This window comes from Aphelocoma coerulescens, chromosome 9 (genome assembly GCF_041296385.1).
Source record: "Aphelocoma coerulescens isolate FSJ_1873_10779 chromosome 9, UR_Acoe_1.0, whole genome shotgun sequence".
Classification (NCBI taxonomy): domain Eukaryota; kingdom Metazoa; phylum Chordata; class Aves; order Passeriformes; family Corvidae; genus Aphelocoma; species Aphelocoma coerulescens.
Genome location: NC_091023.1, coordinates 4016515 through 4036741, shown reverse-complemented (window position 1 = coordinate 4036741; position 20227 = coordinate 4016515). Strand labels below are relative to the sequence as shown.

The following is a 20227-nucleotide window of genomic DNA, read 5'->3' as shown; positions in this document are numbered from 1 at the left end:
AGTGTTGAAATGTTTCCACTGTGAGGTTCTTAATTATTTTTTTTCATGTTGTTCAACAGTCAATCTCAACTGAAGCCATTTCAGTTTGGGAATGTTATATGGTCAAAATATCACATATCTACAATTTATCAGAACAAAAAAAAAAATCTGTAAGGAAATCTAAGAGTTCATTTTAACCTTTGCACAGAATAATTTGTTTTCGTAGTACATTAACCTCTGCAGTCTTCACTGACTATTAGTGCTGTTTTCTGTTTGTATTCAGAAACTACATGTTGTTTTGTTGGGGGTTTTTTTGGTTAATTTATTTCCTTAAAGCAGGAGACCTCTTTTGACCTACAGTGCAGAGACGTCAGACCAATTCTTTATATTACACTTGGTTGCCTCCTACCTATATAATAATTTCTGAGTGTAAATAATTGAACTCTATCCTCTAATGAAGTATTGTAGAGAATAAATCATAATGGATAAAGATTATTTGTACTGTCCTCTTTATATGAGTTCTCACAGTCTCTATGGGGGATAAGATGAAATTGTTCTCATCTAGAAAGACAAACAATATATTACAGGTATGAGTAGCAAACCTGTAAATTATACCACATATTCAAAACCAGGAAGGTTGCCAGAGTGGGATGACAGCTCTCTGGTAAAACACCAATAATCAAACAGGCTCACTGTAAGAAAGCAAGGAAAAATAGTAGGAAAATTAAAACCAAATATTAAATATATTTCATTAATAATGGCATAGTAGTGTCTTTGTATCCTTAAATAATGTTTGCTTGACAGTAACTTTCTATCAGTTGTCATGATGGTGGAATGTATAAAGCACATACATACAGAGTACTGTAAATCTTTCTGAACCTCAAAATTGTTCTTTTGTGGTTTTGTCTTCCAAAATGAACTGAGAACAAATTGTCTATACTTTAGGGCTGTAGTCCTCAGGTGATGTAAAAATCTCATTTCAGAGGAATAAAACACCCATCTTTCAAGATTCTTACAATTTTAACATTTGCTTTGAGACAGGACAGGATTAACTGAATTGTAGAATAGTTTTGAATTGTATCTCTGGCTTACATGTTTTTTTCCATACATTTTCAGATAATTGTTAACTTTCTGTCTATGGCAGCTGTATAGTTAGAGATGCTACATTTTCTGCTTGTGACTCTTGGGAAGGGCAGTCCTGGATGTCAATAAACAGTCATAAGACCCAAAAAACCCACCAACCAAACCAAGGGGGAGGGTGGTTTTGACTTAAATATGCCCAAGAAGCTCATTTATCTCGGTGCAACTCCAAAGCAAAAACCTATTTTCAGGTGCTGGTACTAGGAAGGCTGGAAAGTCAATCCCTTAGGCAATGTGAGGTAGATGCTGTGACTAACAGGATTTCCAGGTGAATTCTAGTTGAATTTCCTTGTGAATGCTGAAGTTGCCCATATCCCTACCATTCACTGCTGTCATGTGCCCAGGGGAGTTATCAAGTATATTCTCTCAGCTTTGTTGGCAGGAATACAGTGACTTAATTTATGTATTTTAGTGTCATATGCTTTTCCTTACTTGATCTTTTTGGTTTCCTATTGAATCAGTCAGACATAAAATCTTTCATCAGAAGTTCTTCCATGCATGTTGCATTCCGTGACTGCAGGAACTCAGCAGCTCACAGGGAGGATGAGGCCAGGTAGAAGGGTGTACATATGACTGCACACTGAAATAGGTCAATCCAGGCTAAATATAAACCAGGATAATTCTCCTGGAAACAGTTTCTTTTGTTGTTACTTCTGTTTGAAATAAGAAACAAAATGAATTAGTCATTTAGCACTCGCCTCCTTCTAGAACAAAATTACAGAAAAATTAGCAGAAACTTCTAGAGGATAGTTCAAAGGAAGAATACTTCAGCATTTTTTTTAACACAGAAAAGAAATCTGTTTTATCTGTGATTGAGAAATGCCATTTTTATCTTGAAGATAAAAATGAAAACCAGAACACTTTCCTATGCAACTCAATAAATGAATATGTATACTGATAGTACATGGAACAGTATGGTAGGAGAGTTCCTAGGATGGTTTTGCCACAGTCTGGGAAAAGATGACTTGTGAATGTTTGATGATCACTAACAAAACACAGCAAGCACAGAAGAGTATTGTTACCACATTTTTTAAAACAAGTATATAATTCTACAAATTGAACAACATCTATATTATTGAACTGTTATTTTTTTCTATGGGCAGCTAGACTGCTCTTATAATCAGATTAATTCTGTCATAAGTTATGTATTATACAACCAGTTGATAATGTCATATATGTATTTAAAAACTGAACAGATCATGCAGCTTGGCATTCAGACTCTTACTATGACTTTATTACCGGATATTAATATAATTTTACTTTGCTCATACATGTTCATTCATTATAGTTTTGGATATATAATTTTAAATGGAGTAAAAATAAAGGTAAAATGGTATGAAAACCTAAACCTGAAGAGTTATACTTCAAGTACACAGATGAAAATCATGCCTGTCTTGTGCAATGCTGGCTACTGTGGCACATGGTGCTCTCAGTGGGTGGTTATCTCCACAAAGATCTACTCCTACCACACTGGCACTCCACAGAAAAGACACAATTACTGTCAGAAAGCTTAAAAAACTCCTAGGAAAATCAAATTTATTCTGCTGATGAATTAGAAGGAAAGCATATGACAAAATAGGTTTATGGTAATAACAGATTATCCTTGTTGTTAGTTGTTCCTACATTTGATTACATGGAGATAGTTAGGTGAGCATTTTGTAAGGTCTCTGTAGGTGCAGGTAGTTGGTACAGGATCTGTGTTTAAACTGTGGCAACATAGGAATTCCCATGATAGGTCTGTCTAACAATCTGCTACTCAGTACCATGTCTCCAGCAAGGATCAAAGTTTTTTGCCCTGGAATATGGAATATTAGAGACTTTGTTCATGATAAATTCCATTTGGCCAATTATTCTTTTTTTTTTTTTCAGTCAGTTTATTTTAGGATGTCACCAGTAAAGCTGTTTAAAAGTACCTATAGTCATTCACTTCATTTTAATCAAGCTTACCTCACTTTTCTATGCATATTTTGTTGATAAATACCAAAACAGTCATTATTAGTGAGGAAGAAGCCAGTGCATTTTAAAAATAACAAAAGGTCAGGTATTCTGCTATGTCTGGTTTGTTGCAGCAGCTGAACAATATTTACTGTGGGGCTTATAAGTTTATTTTTTAAAATATTTTTTTTAAATGGGGGGGGGGGCAGAGCAGCTTCCATTCAGGAATGTTTTTATTTTGCTCTTAGCCAAACACATCAGGGATAATAAACTTAATCTTTCATGATAGTCTCTTTAATTGTACCTATAAAGTCTTGGTTTTATATACTTAGGTAGAATGGATGCTTGGGGGAAAACAAAAAGGGAAATTAATGACTTAAACCTCTGTGAGCTACCTATTGCTCTGAGAATCATGACATTCTGAGTTGACGGATTATTTGAGAAGCCATCAGGATTCCAAGTGATTTTAAATGCTTCTCTCCTCAATCTGGCATGGATTTCCTTGTTTTCTTGTAAGCCTAATTGAAATTGTTTAATTTGCCAGATGTTCCCCAAGATATTTCCATTCCATATTCCTGGATGTCTTTCTGCTTGTATCACTTAGCAAATTACTTTCCAATCAGTTTCTCTGCTATGTTCATTATCCAGATAACAAATAATAAAAATCTATTATTTGATCTCTTCACATTCTTCTAGATTATTTTTGATTTATTCCTTTTCCCAGCATGCAGGAAACCATTCACCTAGGCATGGATACAAGTTTATGAGAACAGGAGTGGTTTCATAATAAATCCTTCAACAGTCTATTTTTGTCTTTCTTAAAGGGTGCAGGATGACATAGTAAGGGCTGATAAGATGATTACTTTAAGAGTCTTAGGCTGGTTAGGCACTTATATGTGAGCTCTCTAGGGAAAACACTGCTCCATAAGTTATTTTGCTGGCACTGTTGGGAGAACTATCTTCATTTTCAGCCTGGCTATGACTTTTAGGGGTCTGTAGATTATTTCTGGATAGTCTGAAAATTAACTTTCCTTATGAAGTGTGTTATTTATGATATCAATTCTCCTTCCTAACAGTCCGAGGTCTATTAATCACAGTGAGCTAGACAGAAATTCTGGCACAGTCACAGTTTTCCTGAGGCTGGGGTTTGCTGTCTAGCTGGAGGATGTTCTGGTAGCAAAATGGAGCTGGCTGTAGCTGCCACTGGTGTGAAGATGCATCTGATGCCTTGGAACCCTCAGGTGCTCCTGGGCAAACAGCTGCTGCTGTGCAGTCTGGTGAGGGACACCAGCGCAGTTTTGAGCTCTTTGGTTATTTCCTAAGGGACAGAGCAGAAAAAGAGTTTGCTCGTGCGAAGGAGGAGTACTGTTTCCCTCAGTGTTCCCACACTCCAGCTCTCGGGCCCTGGTTCGCGCCTTGTAAGGCTTTGGGTTCATGATCACAGAATCGATTAGGTTGGAAAAGACCTCTGAGATCATCGAGATCATCCAACCTCTGAGTGAAAACCACCCTGCCAACTAGACCATGGCACTGAGTGCCACCTTCAATCTTTCCTTAAACACCGCCAGGGACGGTGACTCCACCACATCCCTGGGCAGCCCACTCCAATGTCTAATCACCCCTTCTGTGAAGAAATTTTTCGTGACGTTCAATTTAACCCTCCCCTGTCGCATCTTAATACCATGTCCTCTCGTCCTGTCGCTTGTTGCCTGCGAGAAGAGGCCGCCCCCAAGGCTACACCCTCTTGTTAGGGACTTGCAGTCTTGGTCTGCCACAGCTATTTGCCCTCTGTTCATACATACATACATTCACCCCACTGCTTTCCCTCTCTAAGAGGAGCTAATTGCTAAGCGAGTTTAAACACACCTCTAAGGGCTGTTTTGTTGCGAGAGCACTCAGACTCCCTGCTCCCGCTGTTTACTCAGTGCCCCACAGCGACAACCGAGCTCTTTTATACTCAGCAATGCCCAGGATAGAATCGGCCGCCGGTCCTTCGGAGAGAGGGAGAAGCAGCCGCGCCCGCAGCCCTCAGCCGGGGCAGGGCCGCTCCCGCCGCCCTCAAGCCGGGGCAGGGCCGCTCCCGCCGCCCTCAGCCGGGGCAGGGCCGCTCCCGCCGCCCTCAGCCGGGGCAGGGCCGTTCCCGCCCTGAGAGCCGCCCGTCCTCCCGCTGGGGCGGGGCCGCCCTTTCCGCCGCGGCTTTCCGGTGATGGCGGCGGGCGGCAGTGACCCGCGGACGGCAGACGTGGAGGAGGACGCCTCGCAGCTCGTCTTCCCCAAAGGTGCGAGCGGGAGCGACGAGGGGCCGGCGGTCGGGTGGTGGCTGGAGGCCGGCAGCGGCCGCCTGTGAGGGTACGGAGCCTCGCCGAGCGGCTCCATGGGCCGGAGCGCTGCTCAAGCCCCGGCCCCTGCACCAGTTACTAAGCTCGAGTGTTAAAAATCAGGATAATAAATGATTCGTATATCTTTAAGGACCTCATAATTGCTAAGATATGGCAGTTCTTATGTAGGCCGCTACGTGTGCGTACGGTATTAAAAAAAACAAAACCAATCCTGTCAGGTTATAGTGAGAAGATTATTGGTTTTTGATAAAAGCTTTACTTTTTCAGTCATGTTTTTTGACACAGGAGTTCTTCCCTATGAGGGTGGTGAGGCCCTGGCACAATTGCCCAGAGAAGCTGTGGCTGCCCCTGGATCCCTGGCAGTGTCCAAGGCCAGGCTGGAGGGGGCTTGGAGCAGCCTGGGGCAGTGGGAGGTGTCCCTGCCCATGGCAGGGGCTGGGCTGGGATGGGCTTTAAGGTCTCCTCTAACCTCAGCTATTCTAGAAATCTGTGAATACTGCTGCAGTTAAGAAACCAGCTGTCCAGATCCAGAGTTTGTAACTATGGACATTTGCCATCTGTGGATTTTTTTTTTCCCCAGAAAATTAATTCAGTAGAAATTCTAGAAATGTGTTTACACCTCAGAGCCACCCTGAAAAAAAAAGAGGGGGGGGGGGGGGAGGGAAATGGACACTATGCTGCATTGCTGCATTTTTCAGTTATGAACAATAGGGAAGTTCTGAAAGACTAATTTTTGTATTTTTTTTGTGCTAAAATCTCATCTTTAGCCCAAGCTAATTTACTGCTCAATGCCAAATAAGAGTTGCCAGCTCCTTTCTAGCAGTCTCTGTATCTGCTTGTATAAAACAGTGCTGTCAGGCACTCTGGGATGCAGCCTCTGACCCTGTTGCTTTGACAGCTTATACTGCTGATGTTGAAAGACCTCGTTATTGGAATTGGAATATATATAGTGGTTATGGTGATGATGAATGAATTCAAAGTTGGCTAAAAAGGGGGGGAAATTTGTTAAGATTGGTTAAATTTTTTGTTTTCCCTGATAATAAAATTTCAGTAGGTCAATTAACTTTTTAAGTAAATGAAGCCTTTTCTAAAACATTCAACAGCATTCATATTTACTTCAAGAGCTCAGAGACTCCTGAAGACTGTGGCATCACTTCTGAATTTTGTGGAGTTTTAGAGTTCTAAATATTTTTTTCTATAGCAAGTCATGCTTTACTTCTGCCAAAATTGAGTGAAGAAAACACACTGCACAAATATGAAAAAATCTGAATGTTAGGGCTGCAAGTGTAAAATATATGGTCAAAAAGACCAACACCTTGGATTGTCACTCGAAGTGTCATTTTTATCAGCATTTTCAGTATGAAATGCTGCCCAGTCATTGGAGAAAGGGCTCACACAACTGCCACGAAACACATTTTCACTTGTTACCCAGAGCTAAATTACATACAAAACTTGTGTAACTCTCCTTTTCAAACACATTCCACCTTTTTTTATGCTGGTGTTCTCTCATTTGACTGCAGAATTCGAAACTGCAGAAACCCTTCTGAATTCTGAGGTGCATATGCTGCTTGAGCATCGCAAGCAGCAGAACGAGAGCGCGGAGGATGAGCAGGAGCTGTCAGAAGTGTTCATGAAAACCCTGAACTACACAGCGCGCTTCAGCCGCTTCAAAAACCGCGAAACCATCGCCAGCGTGCGCAGGTGAGTCGGAAAGTCGGGGTGTAGCCCTGTATTAGAGAATTGGATCTGTAATATTGATGCTGCTTGATGAAAGTACGTTTTAGTGGTGTTGCACGATTTGGTCTTTAATTCTGAATTTTGGCTTTCTAACAAGGCAAGAAGTTCTTGATGGAGGGTTATACTTTGTCCAGGTCAAGGCTTCTGAACTGCTTTGTTTGCAGTATTTCAATGACAGCTGATTGCATTAAATGGGAGGATTTTCTAGACTTTGTAGAATAATCCAGGGGAAGTGGAGTTAGCAGATAGGATTTTATTTTTTCCTCTATGCATTTATATAATGAGTCTTTTCTCCCGGAAAAAATTACTTCCGTGCCAAAAGCAGTGTGCAAAAAGAGAAACATTTGCTTCAGTTTAAGCCCCTTTACATTTCTATCTTGTAATTTCATCAAATTGTTGTCTTTCCTTACAGTTTACTACTCCAGAAGAAGCTCCATAAGTTTGAATTGGCATGTTTGGCTAACTTGTGTCCTGAGACAGCTGAGGAAGCAAAAGCTCTGATTCCTAGGTAAGCACTTACATACTGTACAAAGACTGCTGTATACTTCCTGTGACCTAAAGCCAGCCGTGCCCACATGCCCTCTCTTCAACTCTTGTTTATGGAAGAACATTTGGTCTTGGTCTTTCTTCCCCTACCCACTGATCTGACAGCAACACACTATTTGTACATGTCCCTAATGCACTTCTGAGAACTTTTACTGGATCAAGTGTAAACCTCTTCAACTGGGGTTCTTAGCTGGCTGTGTTTACGTTCCTTGGAGTTTTTTTCTGTTGGAGCAAATGAACGGTTTTGTGGATAATGCAGGGGGGAGCAGTAGCTTCTTCATGTCTTGATTGGTTACCTCATGGCCTGAGGTAGAGGAGGGAACGAAACATTCATCTGAATTACAGTTTCTTCCTTATTTGTCATTATATAAAAGAGAAGGCTTTGGGATGACCTAATTGCGGTCTCCCAGTACCTGGAAAGAGCCTACAGGAAAGATGGAGGGAGACTTTTTACAAGAGCAGTGCCAGGATCAGGGAATGGCTTCAAACTGAAAGTAGATTTAGACTGGATACTAGGAAGAAATTCTTCCCTCTGAAGGTGGTGCGGCCCTGGCACAGGTTGCCCAGAGAAGCTGTGGCTGCCCCATCCCTGCAAGTGTTCTAGGCCAGGTTGGATGAGGCTCTGAGGAACCTGGTCTAGTGCAAGGTGTCCCTGCCCATGGCAAGGGGTGGGAATGATATGATCTTCAAGGTTCCTTCCAACCCAAACCATTCTGTGATTTTATGTTAAGATTTCATAGCAAGAATGGACTGCCTTATGAGCATGCATCTACATGACTTCATTTAGAGGTCTGCTTAAACCTGCACCTGCCTTGCCTTTTCTGAAAGCACATTTTGAAATTACTCAGGAGAAAGTTCTGGGAAGAATGGAGTTTTGTCACACAAAGGAGAAGCGCTGCATAGGGATTAGAGCGCTCTTCGTACAGTGATGTTACAGGTGGTTCCTGGTGGTCACACACACGTGGGTGACAGTGTGTTGAGACTGACAGGATGGAGTTATGACTGAAATGAATCCTTGGGGAGAGGTTATTTCTGAAACCTTTAATGTCTCCTTACTGTTCTTATCTTGCAGCCTGGAGGGCCGGTTTGAAGATGAAGAATTACAACAGATTCTCGATGACATTCAAACTAAACGCAGCTTCCAGTATTAAGGTTAACCCTCAGCCCCTTTATCCGAGCAGAAAAACCTGAGGACTTGGGCTGTTTCTCAGCCCTCTGGATCAGTCCAGCTCCTGGCTGAGTGAGGGTGGTTGTGGATGCAGGGTACTCCAGTGCTGTGTTGCCACAGGTGCATGCAGACTGGAGATCAGCACCATCCTTTTGGTTTGTTCCATGTGTATGTTGGCAAGGACCCCCTGTATTGTGAGAGCAAAGAACCTGAAAGGCCTTTTCCCAGAGGCTGAAGTATTTGTTTCTTCCCTAATCCCTCTCCACAGTTTGTAAATTTTCAACGTTTTTGGGTTTTAGCAGAAATATAGATGTGATTTTGTGGTTTTTAGGAACTTCTAAAGGATGGGGAAACTTGTTCTTGGTTCTCAGAAGGTTCAGTGATGGGCAGCATCCATTTCTGTGGGTTTTTTGTTTCTTTGTTTTATTGTTTGATCGGGACAGTGAACTTTTCCAGCTTCAATATTTTTCTATTATTGTTTAGTGTAAATTAAAAAATATTTTTCATTAAAGTTGTGTGTTTTATAAACATTAGGTACATATTATGATTTTGTTAATGAGGACCTTTTTAATAAATAGATCCTGGAGATCTGGGGACTCCAAGAGTGTAATAACCCAAGTGCAGTTTAGGATAGATCAGAGGTGTTACTATGGTCACAGTGAGAAAACATTGGGGCAGCATCTCCCTCTCTGCTCCCCTGCTCTGTGCCAAGTGATTGCAGACACCCAATCTGTATCCTGTTACAGAAAAGAAAAAGGTGAAGAAACCCAGTAATTTTGGTGTTAACACAGCCACATCCCTGGAGGGATGGACTCTTTAAGTAGGTTGCTAACTGCCCTAATTCTGAGAGGAAACCAAACAATAAATAATGTGACACAGTGGAGGGGTGGCTTCTGGTCCAGCCTGTGGGAGTCACACACCCAGTGTTATCACAGCTCAGCAGCTGGGAGATTCACAAATTGTTAGCTTTTAGTTGAAAGGAATGTTCTTTTGGTTAGGATAAACTTCTTAAACCAGCCCTTTCAAGTCTTGTAATTTTACCACCACACCTGAAAGAAGGAAAATTTTGCAGGAAAGAACATTGGGACAAAGAGGCAGACAGATGTGTTAAGACACTACTTGTAATGATAAGCAATAGTCTCACTGATCTTGCAAAAGGGAGAGAAATATTATTTCAGGTCTTACCAGAAATGTAATGTTGCTCCTGTGCGGTACTGGTGTGTGGTAACTGCTTGGGCTCACCTCACCTGGAGCACATTCCCTCAAACAGCGTTTGTGTATGTGCTGGGCTGGCAGTGGCTCCTGCACGCCTGTGAACCAGACATGCATCTGTAACCGACCACAGGAACTTCAACAGGGTCAGAATAATTATAAACAAAGAGGAAAAACCAAGGTGGTGAATCTTTATAAAATAAAGCTTAGTGTCCCCTTTTGATACAGCATATGATTCCCAGTAGCTGCTCCTGTTGAACCTGGTTTGCTCTGTAAAATGTTTCTGTTCAAGCAGCTTTAAGACATTTTCATCTAAACACACAGATGCTTAGGTCTTAATCACAACTAATTCAGGGAAAAAAAAGCCATTCTGCACCTCTTTATCTACACTCCCACAGTACTACTCGATGACGCCTTTGTAAGCACCCTTAGGATTGCCAAGGAGGGGTGTAACAGGCCTAGTGATCTGTGAACGATCTCAGATTTCCACTACCCTACAGATAATTACGAGCCTTGAGATTAGTAGGTTTTGCTTGTTGTGTTTTGAAGCCCGGTAATGGGAACAAAGAAGGAAATCACGGAATCAATTAGGTTTGAAAAGACTTCTGAGATCGAGTCCAACCTTTGAGGGAACACCCACCACTATGCCAACTAGACCGTGGCACTAAGTGCCATCTCCAATCTTTCCTTAAACACGGTGACTCCAGGCACGGTGACTCCACCACTTCCCTGAGCAGCCCATTCCAAAGGTACTTCTGGGAGCCACACGAGGCGGCCTGTGTTGTAGCGCCCGGCCGTTTGGTGAGCGTGAGAAAACAAACCCGGAGCAGCACAGAACAGCACACAGCCGTGCCGGGAAGCAGTTATCGGTCTGGCCGCCGGCACCGCCCCTTTTGGCAAGCCTGGAGCCGGCGGGCCCCGGCAGTGTCTGGCGGCGCGTCCGGGCCCGCGGGTTCCCCTTCGCCCTCCCCACACGCGGGGCGGACGCGGCTGGGCTCCCTGCGCATGCGCGCGCCTCTGCCCGCCCCCGCCCGGTAATTTGTGCGCCAGCCGGGCGGGCTCTCGGGAGCGGCGCGCGCCCCGCCCCGCCCCGCCGCTGGGGCGCACGCGCATTGCCGCCCGCGGCCCTTCAGGCGCGGCGCCCCCGCCCGCGCGCCCTGCTGTAGTGCGCGTGCGCGCCGGCGTGGGGCGCGTGCGCTGCTGGCGGGGGAGGCGGAGGGAAGATGGCGGGCGGCCGCGGGTCGTGAGGCGGCGGCGGAGCTTGCCGGGGCCAGGAGGACGAGGCGGGTGGCGAGGTGTCGGTGGGGCGCGGAGTCCCGGTACAAGAGGCTGGCTGGGCGGTGAGTGCGGCTCAGTGTTGGGCGGGGCGGGTGAGTAGCCAGGGAAGCGCGGCCGCCTCCGCCATCTTTAGGCCGCGGCCCCCGAGCGGCGCGGCCGGGGCAGGGCGGGGGCCGCCGGCGGGAACAGGGGGTCCCCGGGCCGGGGCGCTCTGGGGAGCGGCGTGAGCTGCGCTAGGACCCAGCGCCACGGCCGGGCCCCGTGGCGGGGTGTGCTCGAGGCCCGGGCCTGGAAGGGGACGGCAGGGCCCTTCTTCTCTTTACTGCACAGGTGTCTGTTGGTGGCTTCGCCCGAGTCTCTCAGTCGTGCCTTTTCCTACTTCTTCTAATTTTATTATTTTTTAATATTATTCTTCCCTTCGCCTTGGGTCTGAGCGGAGACACGGGCCGTGTTAGATATCTCGAATTTTTTTTACTTATGTAGTCTTTCACAAGGGTAGTTCCTCTGTGTATTAAGGAGAGAGAAGAAAAAGCCACAGACTGGTTAGTATTTAAGCTTCTCAAATGCCAAGTGAAATAACTGCATTTGCCGGTAGAGAACGGTCTTAGTTCTGTAGGACTACTAAGCATTGGCAAAAGGATGGGAAACCATTATTTTTGTTTTTCTTATGGATCCCGAGAGGGCTGTTGCTCACGTTTTGTATTGCGTAATGCTGTAGAACAACACTGTTGTTCGAATATTTCCCCTGCAATGTAATAACACGCAGTCGTGTGTAGCAGGCACTTGCTTGTGCTGGCATGGTGGAGGGGCTAATGATCATGTGGTGTCACATTCCACTGATTGAGACTCATCAGCCTGTGCATGGGTGGCAAACCTAGGGGACCTGTCCAACTTGAAAAAAATAGCTCAGCATTTTTCCCTTGGTGTGAGCTCATTAAATTTCTCTTCCATAGAGACGTATGTTATTTCTCTCTTGCTGACTGTTAGCTTCGTTGTTATGAGTAGATAGTTGTATGGTCTCAAATACAGTATTTTTTAATATTAGCAGTTGCTTGAACACATCTCTTTGTCTGACAAAATTGTCATGGGTAAGTAGTTGTGTGCTCTACAAATCTTGTACCTCATTATATCCTTACTTGCAGTTTGTGAGTACTGTTTCAGAATCTTTTTCTGTGTAGGCAGTAGTCCCTCATCCTTCTTGTAGCATATGTTTATTCTTTTATGCTTAACTCAGACTGCTCTAGCCTTCCTTTAAGAGAGGCAATAGTGCATTTCAGAGAGTTTATAGTATGCAAAAAGCATTGTGCCAAAATACTTCAGGGTTTCCTGCTCCTAAATTCCTTTTCAAGTAAACTGACATTTACTTCTTAGTGATTTGCTGCAATATTCTGCCATTATTTTACTCTAATAATATATAATTACCGAACATATTTCAAAAATCTGGTTCTTAACATCTTGTTTGCTTGTGTTGTAACAGTTCTAATGAGAAGATCTGAAAATGTAGATACTGAAAATAGACGAAAATATTAAAAGATGGGAGGGGTGGAATCTTAGAGCTGCAGAGACTGTTAGGTGTGAGTAACTACTCCTAGAGATGCTAAAACCTTTTGATTTAAATATCAGTCACTACAGACAGTGACAGCCTTTCCCTGTTGCCCATAGTGTTGGTCCTCCATTGAACCATTGGAGCAGTAAATATTAGACTGTTTGGACTGTTGGAATTGAAAATTTCTCATAATTTTTTTATTTGTGATATCATCACAAGAAGTAAAAGCCTAATAATCCTAACCTGTGCTTGGGATAGAGGTACCTAGGAATGCCTTCTTTTGCTGCAGCAGAGAGACCTTGATCTGAGGAGGGGATAAGAAGTCTCCTATTTTGTTCCTATCCCTAGCATATGAGTCTTCTGACTCACCTGAAAAAAATCAATCATGGAGAAGACATTAGGCTGATGGAAGGAATACAGCTTAACATTGTACTGGGATGATTCCATGCAAAACATTTCATTTTGTGCATCTGCTAGCCACATATCTAGGGAATTCAAGAGTTGGTTCAGTAACACTGGAAATGAAAATTATTTTGGCCTTGCTCAGATAGGGGTTATAATTTAGAAAACTGCTTGTAAAGACAAGCTGGAAGCTATCTGTGTTTGTGAATTTTACAAAATTCATTCTTTATTTGCCTTATTTACATTCCTGATACTGTACTGTTTTGTTATTGCAAGTGAAAGTACAGATATGCAGGCCTGGTTGGTGTAGTTAATACAGAAACTGGACACTGTTAGAGCTTGGTGGTGGGGAGGAGATGTGCTAAGTGCCTTTCAAAAGATTAAAACTTTAAGATAACCTTGTTTTTTTTTCTTCTTATTATAGAAAATATCTGAAGGTAAGAGCAGAGAAGTTGAGTTTTTGATAGCTAGCTGGTTTTGATTTGTGTTTTGCTACCAATTTTACTTCAGTTTGGAGCATCCATGGTCCTCTATTTTCCAAATGGTACTAAACTTCCCAGCAATCTGTTCTTGCTCACTAGTATTTAAAAAAGCTACTCAGCATTTCATAATGTTTCTTCTGGTTCAACCTGCTCTCCACATTCAGGCTGGGTGTACCAGTCATGCTGTTGTGAAACTTGAAATGGGGTATGAAGTGTATATTTAGCAGGAAAGCAAGCAAGCTGGTTTCTCTTGTGTGATAATAGTACTTTTGCTAACGCGTTTGCTCTCAAGGCAGTGTGTTTACAGTGATTACAGATCCTTCTTAGTGGTGTGCAGTGATCAGGTCTCAATCAGCACACTTTGTGTATGGAGGGATACTAGAGACCAAGTTAGTGCTGTTCCTGTTCTACCTCTGCACCAAAGTTGGGGGTTCTGTTCTAAGCAGTTTCACTAATTGTGGCTTATATCACATTTTCTCTCCCTAGTAGAAGGAAAGACTTGCTCTGCAGTATTGAATGTAACTGTTGTCTAACCCTGATAAAGCTTGTGTTGTTTCAAACAATTACATGTAAGTGTTCTTACACATACAGAATATTAAAAAGTATGAGCAATTTTTCACGTTCTTTAGACACAAATGAAGATGTGCCTTCCTGTCTTATATATTGCATCAAGTAACCCTGGTACATTTTTTTTCTATCAGAAGAGTTAGAGGTTTACCTTCAATTTCATTTTTCCTTTATATAAGATTTTTTTCCATACACTGTTGGTAAATCTGAACACTTCCAATTTTCTGTTCACTTTGTTGGTTGATTTTGGTGCAAAGAACAGTAGCATGCCATATGAGCTCTTTGTGTTGTTTAATTAGTCTTCAGTATAATGAAGTATGTTGGTTCAAAAAATAAATTCTGTTAACTTTTGAAGCTTTGAAAGTATTCTCAGTGCAGTTGTAAATTTTATTTAACCTAGAATTTTTGGTCCTTTTAAATAATTAAGATCATAGCATTCTGCCTATCCACTTCAGGTACCAGAGTTGACACAGTGGTGCAGGCAGCTGTACAGGGGGACCCTTTCTGTGAGCAGAAGTAGGATGTTTGTGTTTAGTCTGGCTCACTTTTCTGTTTTGGCCTGTGTGTTAGAATCACTGGTTCTGGAACCAGTGAGGTGGGAAAGAGGAGGTGATGGCAAATACGTGTCTCTGCCATAGCCCTGGCTTAGGGTGCACTGGGTGATGGTAAGTGTGTTGAGAGGCAGCATGCATTATTCTGATATGACAGATCAGTTCTTTTGAAAATAAATTTGAAATTATGATCATGTCTACAGTACCTAGTCTTAAAGGAGTTGGTTATGAAATGTGGAATTTAGGTGGCTCTTAGTCACTCACCTGTGAATTTACCCAAAAGTGAGTGCCATGAAGTTGAATGGCATGTGGGATAGACCAAAAGCAGTTTTGCCACTAGAACTGTAGATTTGTTGGCACTGATGAGTTCTTTATAGTAATGTTTTATACAATTCAATATGAGCACAAGGGTGCATTAGTTAATCCATGTTTCCGCAGTTTAAGCATTTGAGGATTCCTTTAAATCATTATCCCAAATCCAAAAGAAACATGATACAAAAGAATATGTAAATGTGTCTTTTTTTTAAAGAGAGGCCGGAGACTGGATAACAAGGAGTCTATAGTATTTTATGGATTTGATACAGTTTTGTGTTCATGGTGAAGTTTTGGCAGCACAATGACTTGTATTTTACTGTGGGTATAGGAGTACTCATCTGCAGTTTTGAGTTTGATAGGAACTGCACTTTGAGCTGGTTAAGTAGTGCCAGAGCTCCAGCTAATGGAAGTGCTGGATTTACAGCCTGAAGCCTGTGGGCCTTTGCAGTCGTCTAATCTTGGTGTTGCCAAGTGGTAACTTCCCCTGCTTCTGATCCTGTGGTTTTCCTCCTGGGTCAGTAGAGTCATTCCCTGGAACTCAGAAGTCAGTTGCCTGACAGGCTGCTCTGAGTTTTGACCAATATTAGCAAAAATGGTCTCATAACACAGAGCAGTTTCTTAGATGCATGTCCAGTGTGGTCATCAGATGTTCATGTTGACTTGAAGGAGGAGTCATGGGAGGGAACCCACAGCGGGGGGGTCAAGCCAGGGCTGCTTTTGTTTTGGTCTCAGCAGTTTTGGTTTGGATCTGGGTCATCTCAGCAATTCAGTGCTGAAGTTCCCTCAGTAGCTGCTGCTGCACTTAAATTGTGTGGTCATAATATGCAGCGATGACTCTACCCTTGTCCTCCTTCCCAATCCAGTAAAAATCACCACTTACCTTTGAAAATTTCTTCCTATTGGGCCATGTTTGTAAGCAAACCATTGCACCTCTTTGCAGACACTAGTGAAATGCTATGATTATACCACAAGAAAAATTGGGGATTGCACAGAATTGCAAGGAGGAGTGCAGTCTGAATGAGTATCAATATGGTCTGTTCATTCTGCAGTATTTGCAGTGTTTCTCAATTATGGACTTTGGAGCTAAAGTCATACTAAAATTAGTCGTCAAACTATATTTTGCAATCTTTTTCTGTGGATGGATGTGAATATTTTGGTCTCCTTAGCAAATCTAAACCTAATAAATGAAGTAGCTATTTCTAGTAATATCTTTTGTAGACTCTTGATTGATACAACAGGCCACAGCTGCCCAGCTTTCTGTGTAGTAAGATGAAACTACTCACCTAGAACTGGTGATGAAAGTGCTGCTTTTGACAGGAAAACTTCCTGATATTCTTGAGGCAGGACTTATAAAGTAGGAAAGAAATGCCAAGGGATTTTAGACTTTTGGAGAATTCCAGCTTTCAAAACTGAAGCTCTCTGGTGATGCACCGGTCTACTGAATTGTTGTTCTCATGGGGAGCTTGAGTCTTCTTGTGTTTAGGGAGAATCTGATACTGAACCCTTTCTCCTTGAAAGGCTTTGTGTGAGCTTGATGTATGTGAGCTTGATGTTCCTTTACTGAGAAATGTGTTGATGCAGAAGATGATCTCATGCTTTTATTGAACTCTACTAAATGGTAAAAGCAAAGGCTGTTTACTGAAGTACTTAAAGGTGGTCTTTTAGCAGTGTGTGTATATATATATATCTATACATATATATTCATAACCTTATACAGGCATTTGCATGTCTCATAATCCACAAGCAAAGACCAGAAAACATATTCCTGGAAAAAACTGGCTCTGTGATTCCAGTTAAAAGAAAGTGTATTTCTAATTAATTTTCAGTTGTATGAGATGTGTATACATCACCCATCAGTTTAGAAAGTGTTCTAGTATTGAAAGTTTCTTGTTATAGAAAAAATATTTAGGTTGGTTATGTTTGAAAATAAGTGAAAATTTCTGACAAAACTTAAAACTGCTCAAGTGGTATCTATAATTTTATATGCTGGGAGCTTGAAACTACAAATAACAGCACTGTTTATTTTTTCTTATTGTAAGTTTGTTCCTCGTGGGATTAAACAGTTTCTAGCCTAACCACTAGCAAATAGGGGTTATGCATTAATCTTCCACACCAAACTGTGGCAAAAAGAATAGTTTGCATATATGCTAGGCTTTCAAAAACTGAAGCAGATAGTGAAAAGCCACAGTTCTGAAGATCTTCATCCACATAAATAATCTTCAGTCAGGACTTTATTCGATCAAAATACTTTTAGAAGTGCTGCTTTCTTTGACTGTTTTCTTAATTTAGCAGGTGTTTGATTGGATTTGTTGGGTTTTTTTTGTTTTAAACTCCTTGGCTTCAACAGTAAGTCAAAAATGAGGGGCATTGATAATTAGCAGAGTCCATAAGGCTTGTTTAGCAGCACTGTGTGATTCAATAAGGTTTGAAGTGTTTGCTGCAATTCCACTACTTTTGCTTGAGGATGCCTCTTTATTAGCTAAGTCTAGGCATAACAACTGTAGGTATTAATTTGCATATTTTGCTATAAACATAGTTGCTAATTTAGCTACTCTGCTGTTGGGGCAGATAACAAATTTCTGTCTTGGATAAGTATGTGTGCATCTGCTACATCTTTTTATGAAAAGAGAATAAAAAAATCCCTTTAAAAATCTTTTGGGATATTGTGAAGAAAATATTGTAGGGTAGTATGTTATAGGCCATTTGTTCTGCAGTGTGGATATACAGTTGTTCAGTCTCTTCTTTTCTTACATTGAATACATGAGCTGTGTAAATAACCTTGAGATGCCCAGAAGGTGAGGGCTCTGTTGCACTAAGTGTCCACCTCTGGCTGCAAGTTAGGGTATAGACATCAGTGGTGAATGGATTTTACCATTAAAATATGCAGCGAAACAAAAAGTTCTTTTATCTCAGAGTTTTCTGCTGAAGTATAAAATCTCTTCTTGGAGAGAGAAGTAAAAAATGGATCTTTGAAATACAGTTAATAACTGCTGAAAACCATTGCTTTTCGTTGTTTTTGGGGGTTTTTTTAACCTTCTTACACTTCTCACCATATAAAGGCACATTTTTTTCACATGATCACACATGATAGCACTATCATCCTGCCCCCTGCTACCCCTTCCAGAGTTCAGTTGCGTAATTATAGAAACTTAAGACACTCTTGTGCCTTTATTTGGCCCAGAAACTGATACGGCAAACAGGATTGCTTTGTCAAGAGATGGGCCTGAGTAACATTAAAGGGGGGAGAGAGGGGCAGGGAGTGAGCATCCCTGGGGTCATGAAGTAAAGATTTTTATTCCATTGATGCTTGTAACTTCTCTTCTATGCAAAAGCAAATGTTGCAAGAGTTCTGGATGTATTTGGTAATCATTTAACAGATAATGGTTGTGAAAAGTAAATCTTTGTAACAAGTTACACTCTTACTAATTCCCAAATTTTACTAAAAAGGCTTTGGTGTCTGGTCAGCGTTGAGTGTGCCACTCTTAGGGTCTCAGATACTCAGCTTTGTTTAGGGTATTAAAGTGTATTTTTCTGTTCCATAGTGTGAATGAAGAGATTCAAACTGTTGCTAGATTATATGAACTTTGTGTTCTTATCAGAATTTCAGTAGGTTGTTCCTGAAGCAAAGACAGTTTGCTGTGTTTCCCTACTTAAGTTTTGCCCTACATACTGCCATAGTCGTTCTAGTCCTTTTCCCTTCCACTGATTAAATAAAGTCCTCTGAAGAATTTTTTTTGAGAATTTCTTGTCACTTCTCCTCTCTGTCCCTGTGCATTCCATTATGTACTTAGCAGTAGTACTTGAGTCAAGAGAGCCTGGAGGAATGGGGTGCCAGGAACACCTGGAAATCAGCAAGGAGACCTGCAGAGCTCTCCATGGGCAGGCAGAGCCTCATGGATTTGTCCAAGCTGCAGAATGACTGGCTGCACAGCAGGCTCACAGAAGAGAACCAGAGACCTTCAGTCAATGCCAAGTGAATAGGAAACAGCAATATGTTTTCCTCACAAGTAAGGCCAACTGCATATTGAGTGAAACTGGGAGGAGCATCTCACACAGATTCAGCTATGACTTTTTGTTCACCAAGTTTTGATATTATAACCAGCTGAAGAGTGTCTTGATATTTAGGATTAGCAAGAATACTGGCTTTTTATTTTTTTCCTTTTAAACTACTTTCCATATGTTATTTTTTTAGTATTTGTCATGGCATGTTTGTGTGACTTAAACACAAATCAGTCCTAAAGTTTTGTTTCCTGACAAAGTAGCAGCTCCAAGGTAAGGCAGCATCAGTAATCACTTCAGCATGAAAACCAAGCTGTGAGTCTTCACCTAGTTAAGATGAATTGCTATTATCACAGGGACTCACAGTAAAAGAGTTTGGGTGATAATGCAGGTCTTGATAAATACTAAGCAGGAGTTGAAATAAAGGGGTATTTGGGAAGTTTAGAGGGAGGAGGAATGTTTTATTTTTTAAAAAATTGTGAATGAACTTTGAGGTAAAACCAAGGTATCCAGTTGGTAATAATAAAATCACAGCAGCAAACCAAATCCTGTCTTGTCTTCTAGCTGAGGTGCAGTCTGTCTCGTGTCCTCATGCTGCATGTGGTTGCTTCCATGTTTGTTTTGAAGTACAGCTCAAGAAACTTTTGCTCTCAGAAGTTGCTTTTTTGAGGTGCACAAAGGCAATGATTCCAGGCTGTTACACTCCTGAAAGCAGTTTTCTCTCCTGTAGCCAGAGAGGTAAAGCAGGAGCTGTCTGAGTCCTATGAACTGAAGTATTTTGGGGGTTTTTCATAATGTATGTAAGCACATGATCTCCTGTAAATATGTGTGCTTTGGAATGAGTCAAGGGGTCAGCTTGAGCGTAAAATGAGGAATGTTTGTGATTTGATTATTAGGTATTTGTTGAGTGCTAGAAATCCAAAATTAAAAGGAGCTGCTGAAGTATGTGTAACTTACATGCAGCCAAGCAGGCTCAACTATTGAAGCTTGTCCCCTAGGCTGTAACCAAGACTTTCAGACTGGCTGTTTGA

At 41.9% G+C, this 20227-nt stretch overlaps 2 protein-coding genes and 1 long non-coding RNA gene across 7 annotated transcripts in view; 2 read left to right on the top strand and 1 right to left on the bottom strand.

Moving 5' to 3' along the window:
* The first annotated feature begins 5233 nt into the window (after positions 1-5233).
* POLR2D (RNA polymerase II subunit D) lies at positions 5234-9377 on the top strand. The gene is made up of 4 exons (XM_069023964.1): positions 5234-5333; positions 6914-7094; positions 7543-7638; positions 8749-9377. Exons 1-4 carry the CDS (start codon positions 5261-5263, stop codon positions 8825-8827), a joined length of 429 nt encoding a protein of 142 aa, XP_068880065.1. The 5' UTR covers positions 5234-5260; the 3' UTR covers positions 8828-9377.
* Positions 9378-9481: 104 nt separating this feature from the next.
* LOC138114485 (uncharacterized) lies at positions 9482-11041 on the bottom strand. The gene is made up of 3 exons (XR_011152649.1): positions 10697-11041; positions 10030-10154; positions 9482-9581 (listed from the first exon to the last, which is right to left on the bottom strand). It is a non-coding gene; the product is annotated as an uncharacterized lncRNA (long non-coding RNA).
* Positions 11042-11172: 131 nt separating this feature from the next.
* WDR33 (WD repeat domain 33) overlaps positions 11173-20227 on the top strand; it is a 69723-nt gene continuing 60668 nt past the window's right edge. Inside the window, exon 1 of one of the 5 annotated variants that reach the window (XM_069024619.1) lies at positions 11173-11396. The gene's annotated coding sequence lies outside the window, so the exon portion shown is untranslated. The remainder of the gene's footprint in view (positions 11397-20227) is intronic. The other 4 variants (XM_069024618.1, XM_069024620.1, XM_069024621.1 and 1 more) reach the window with 4 other exon arrangements.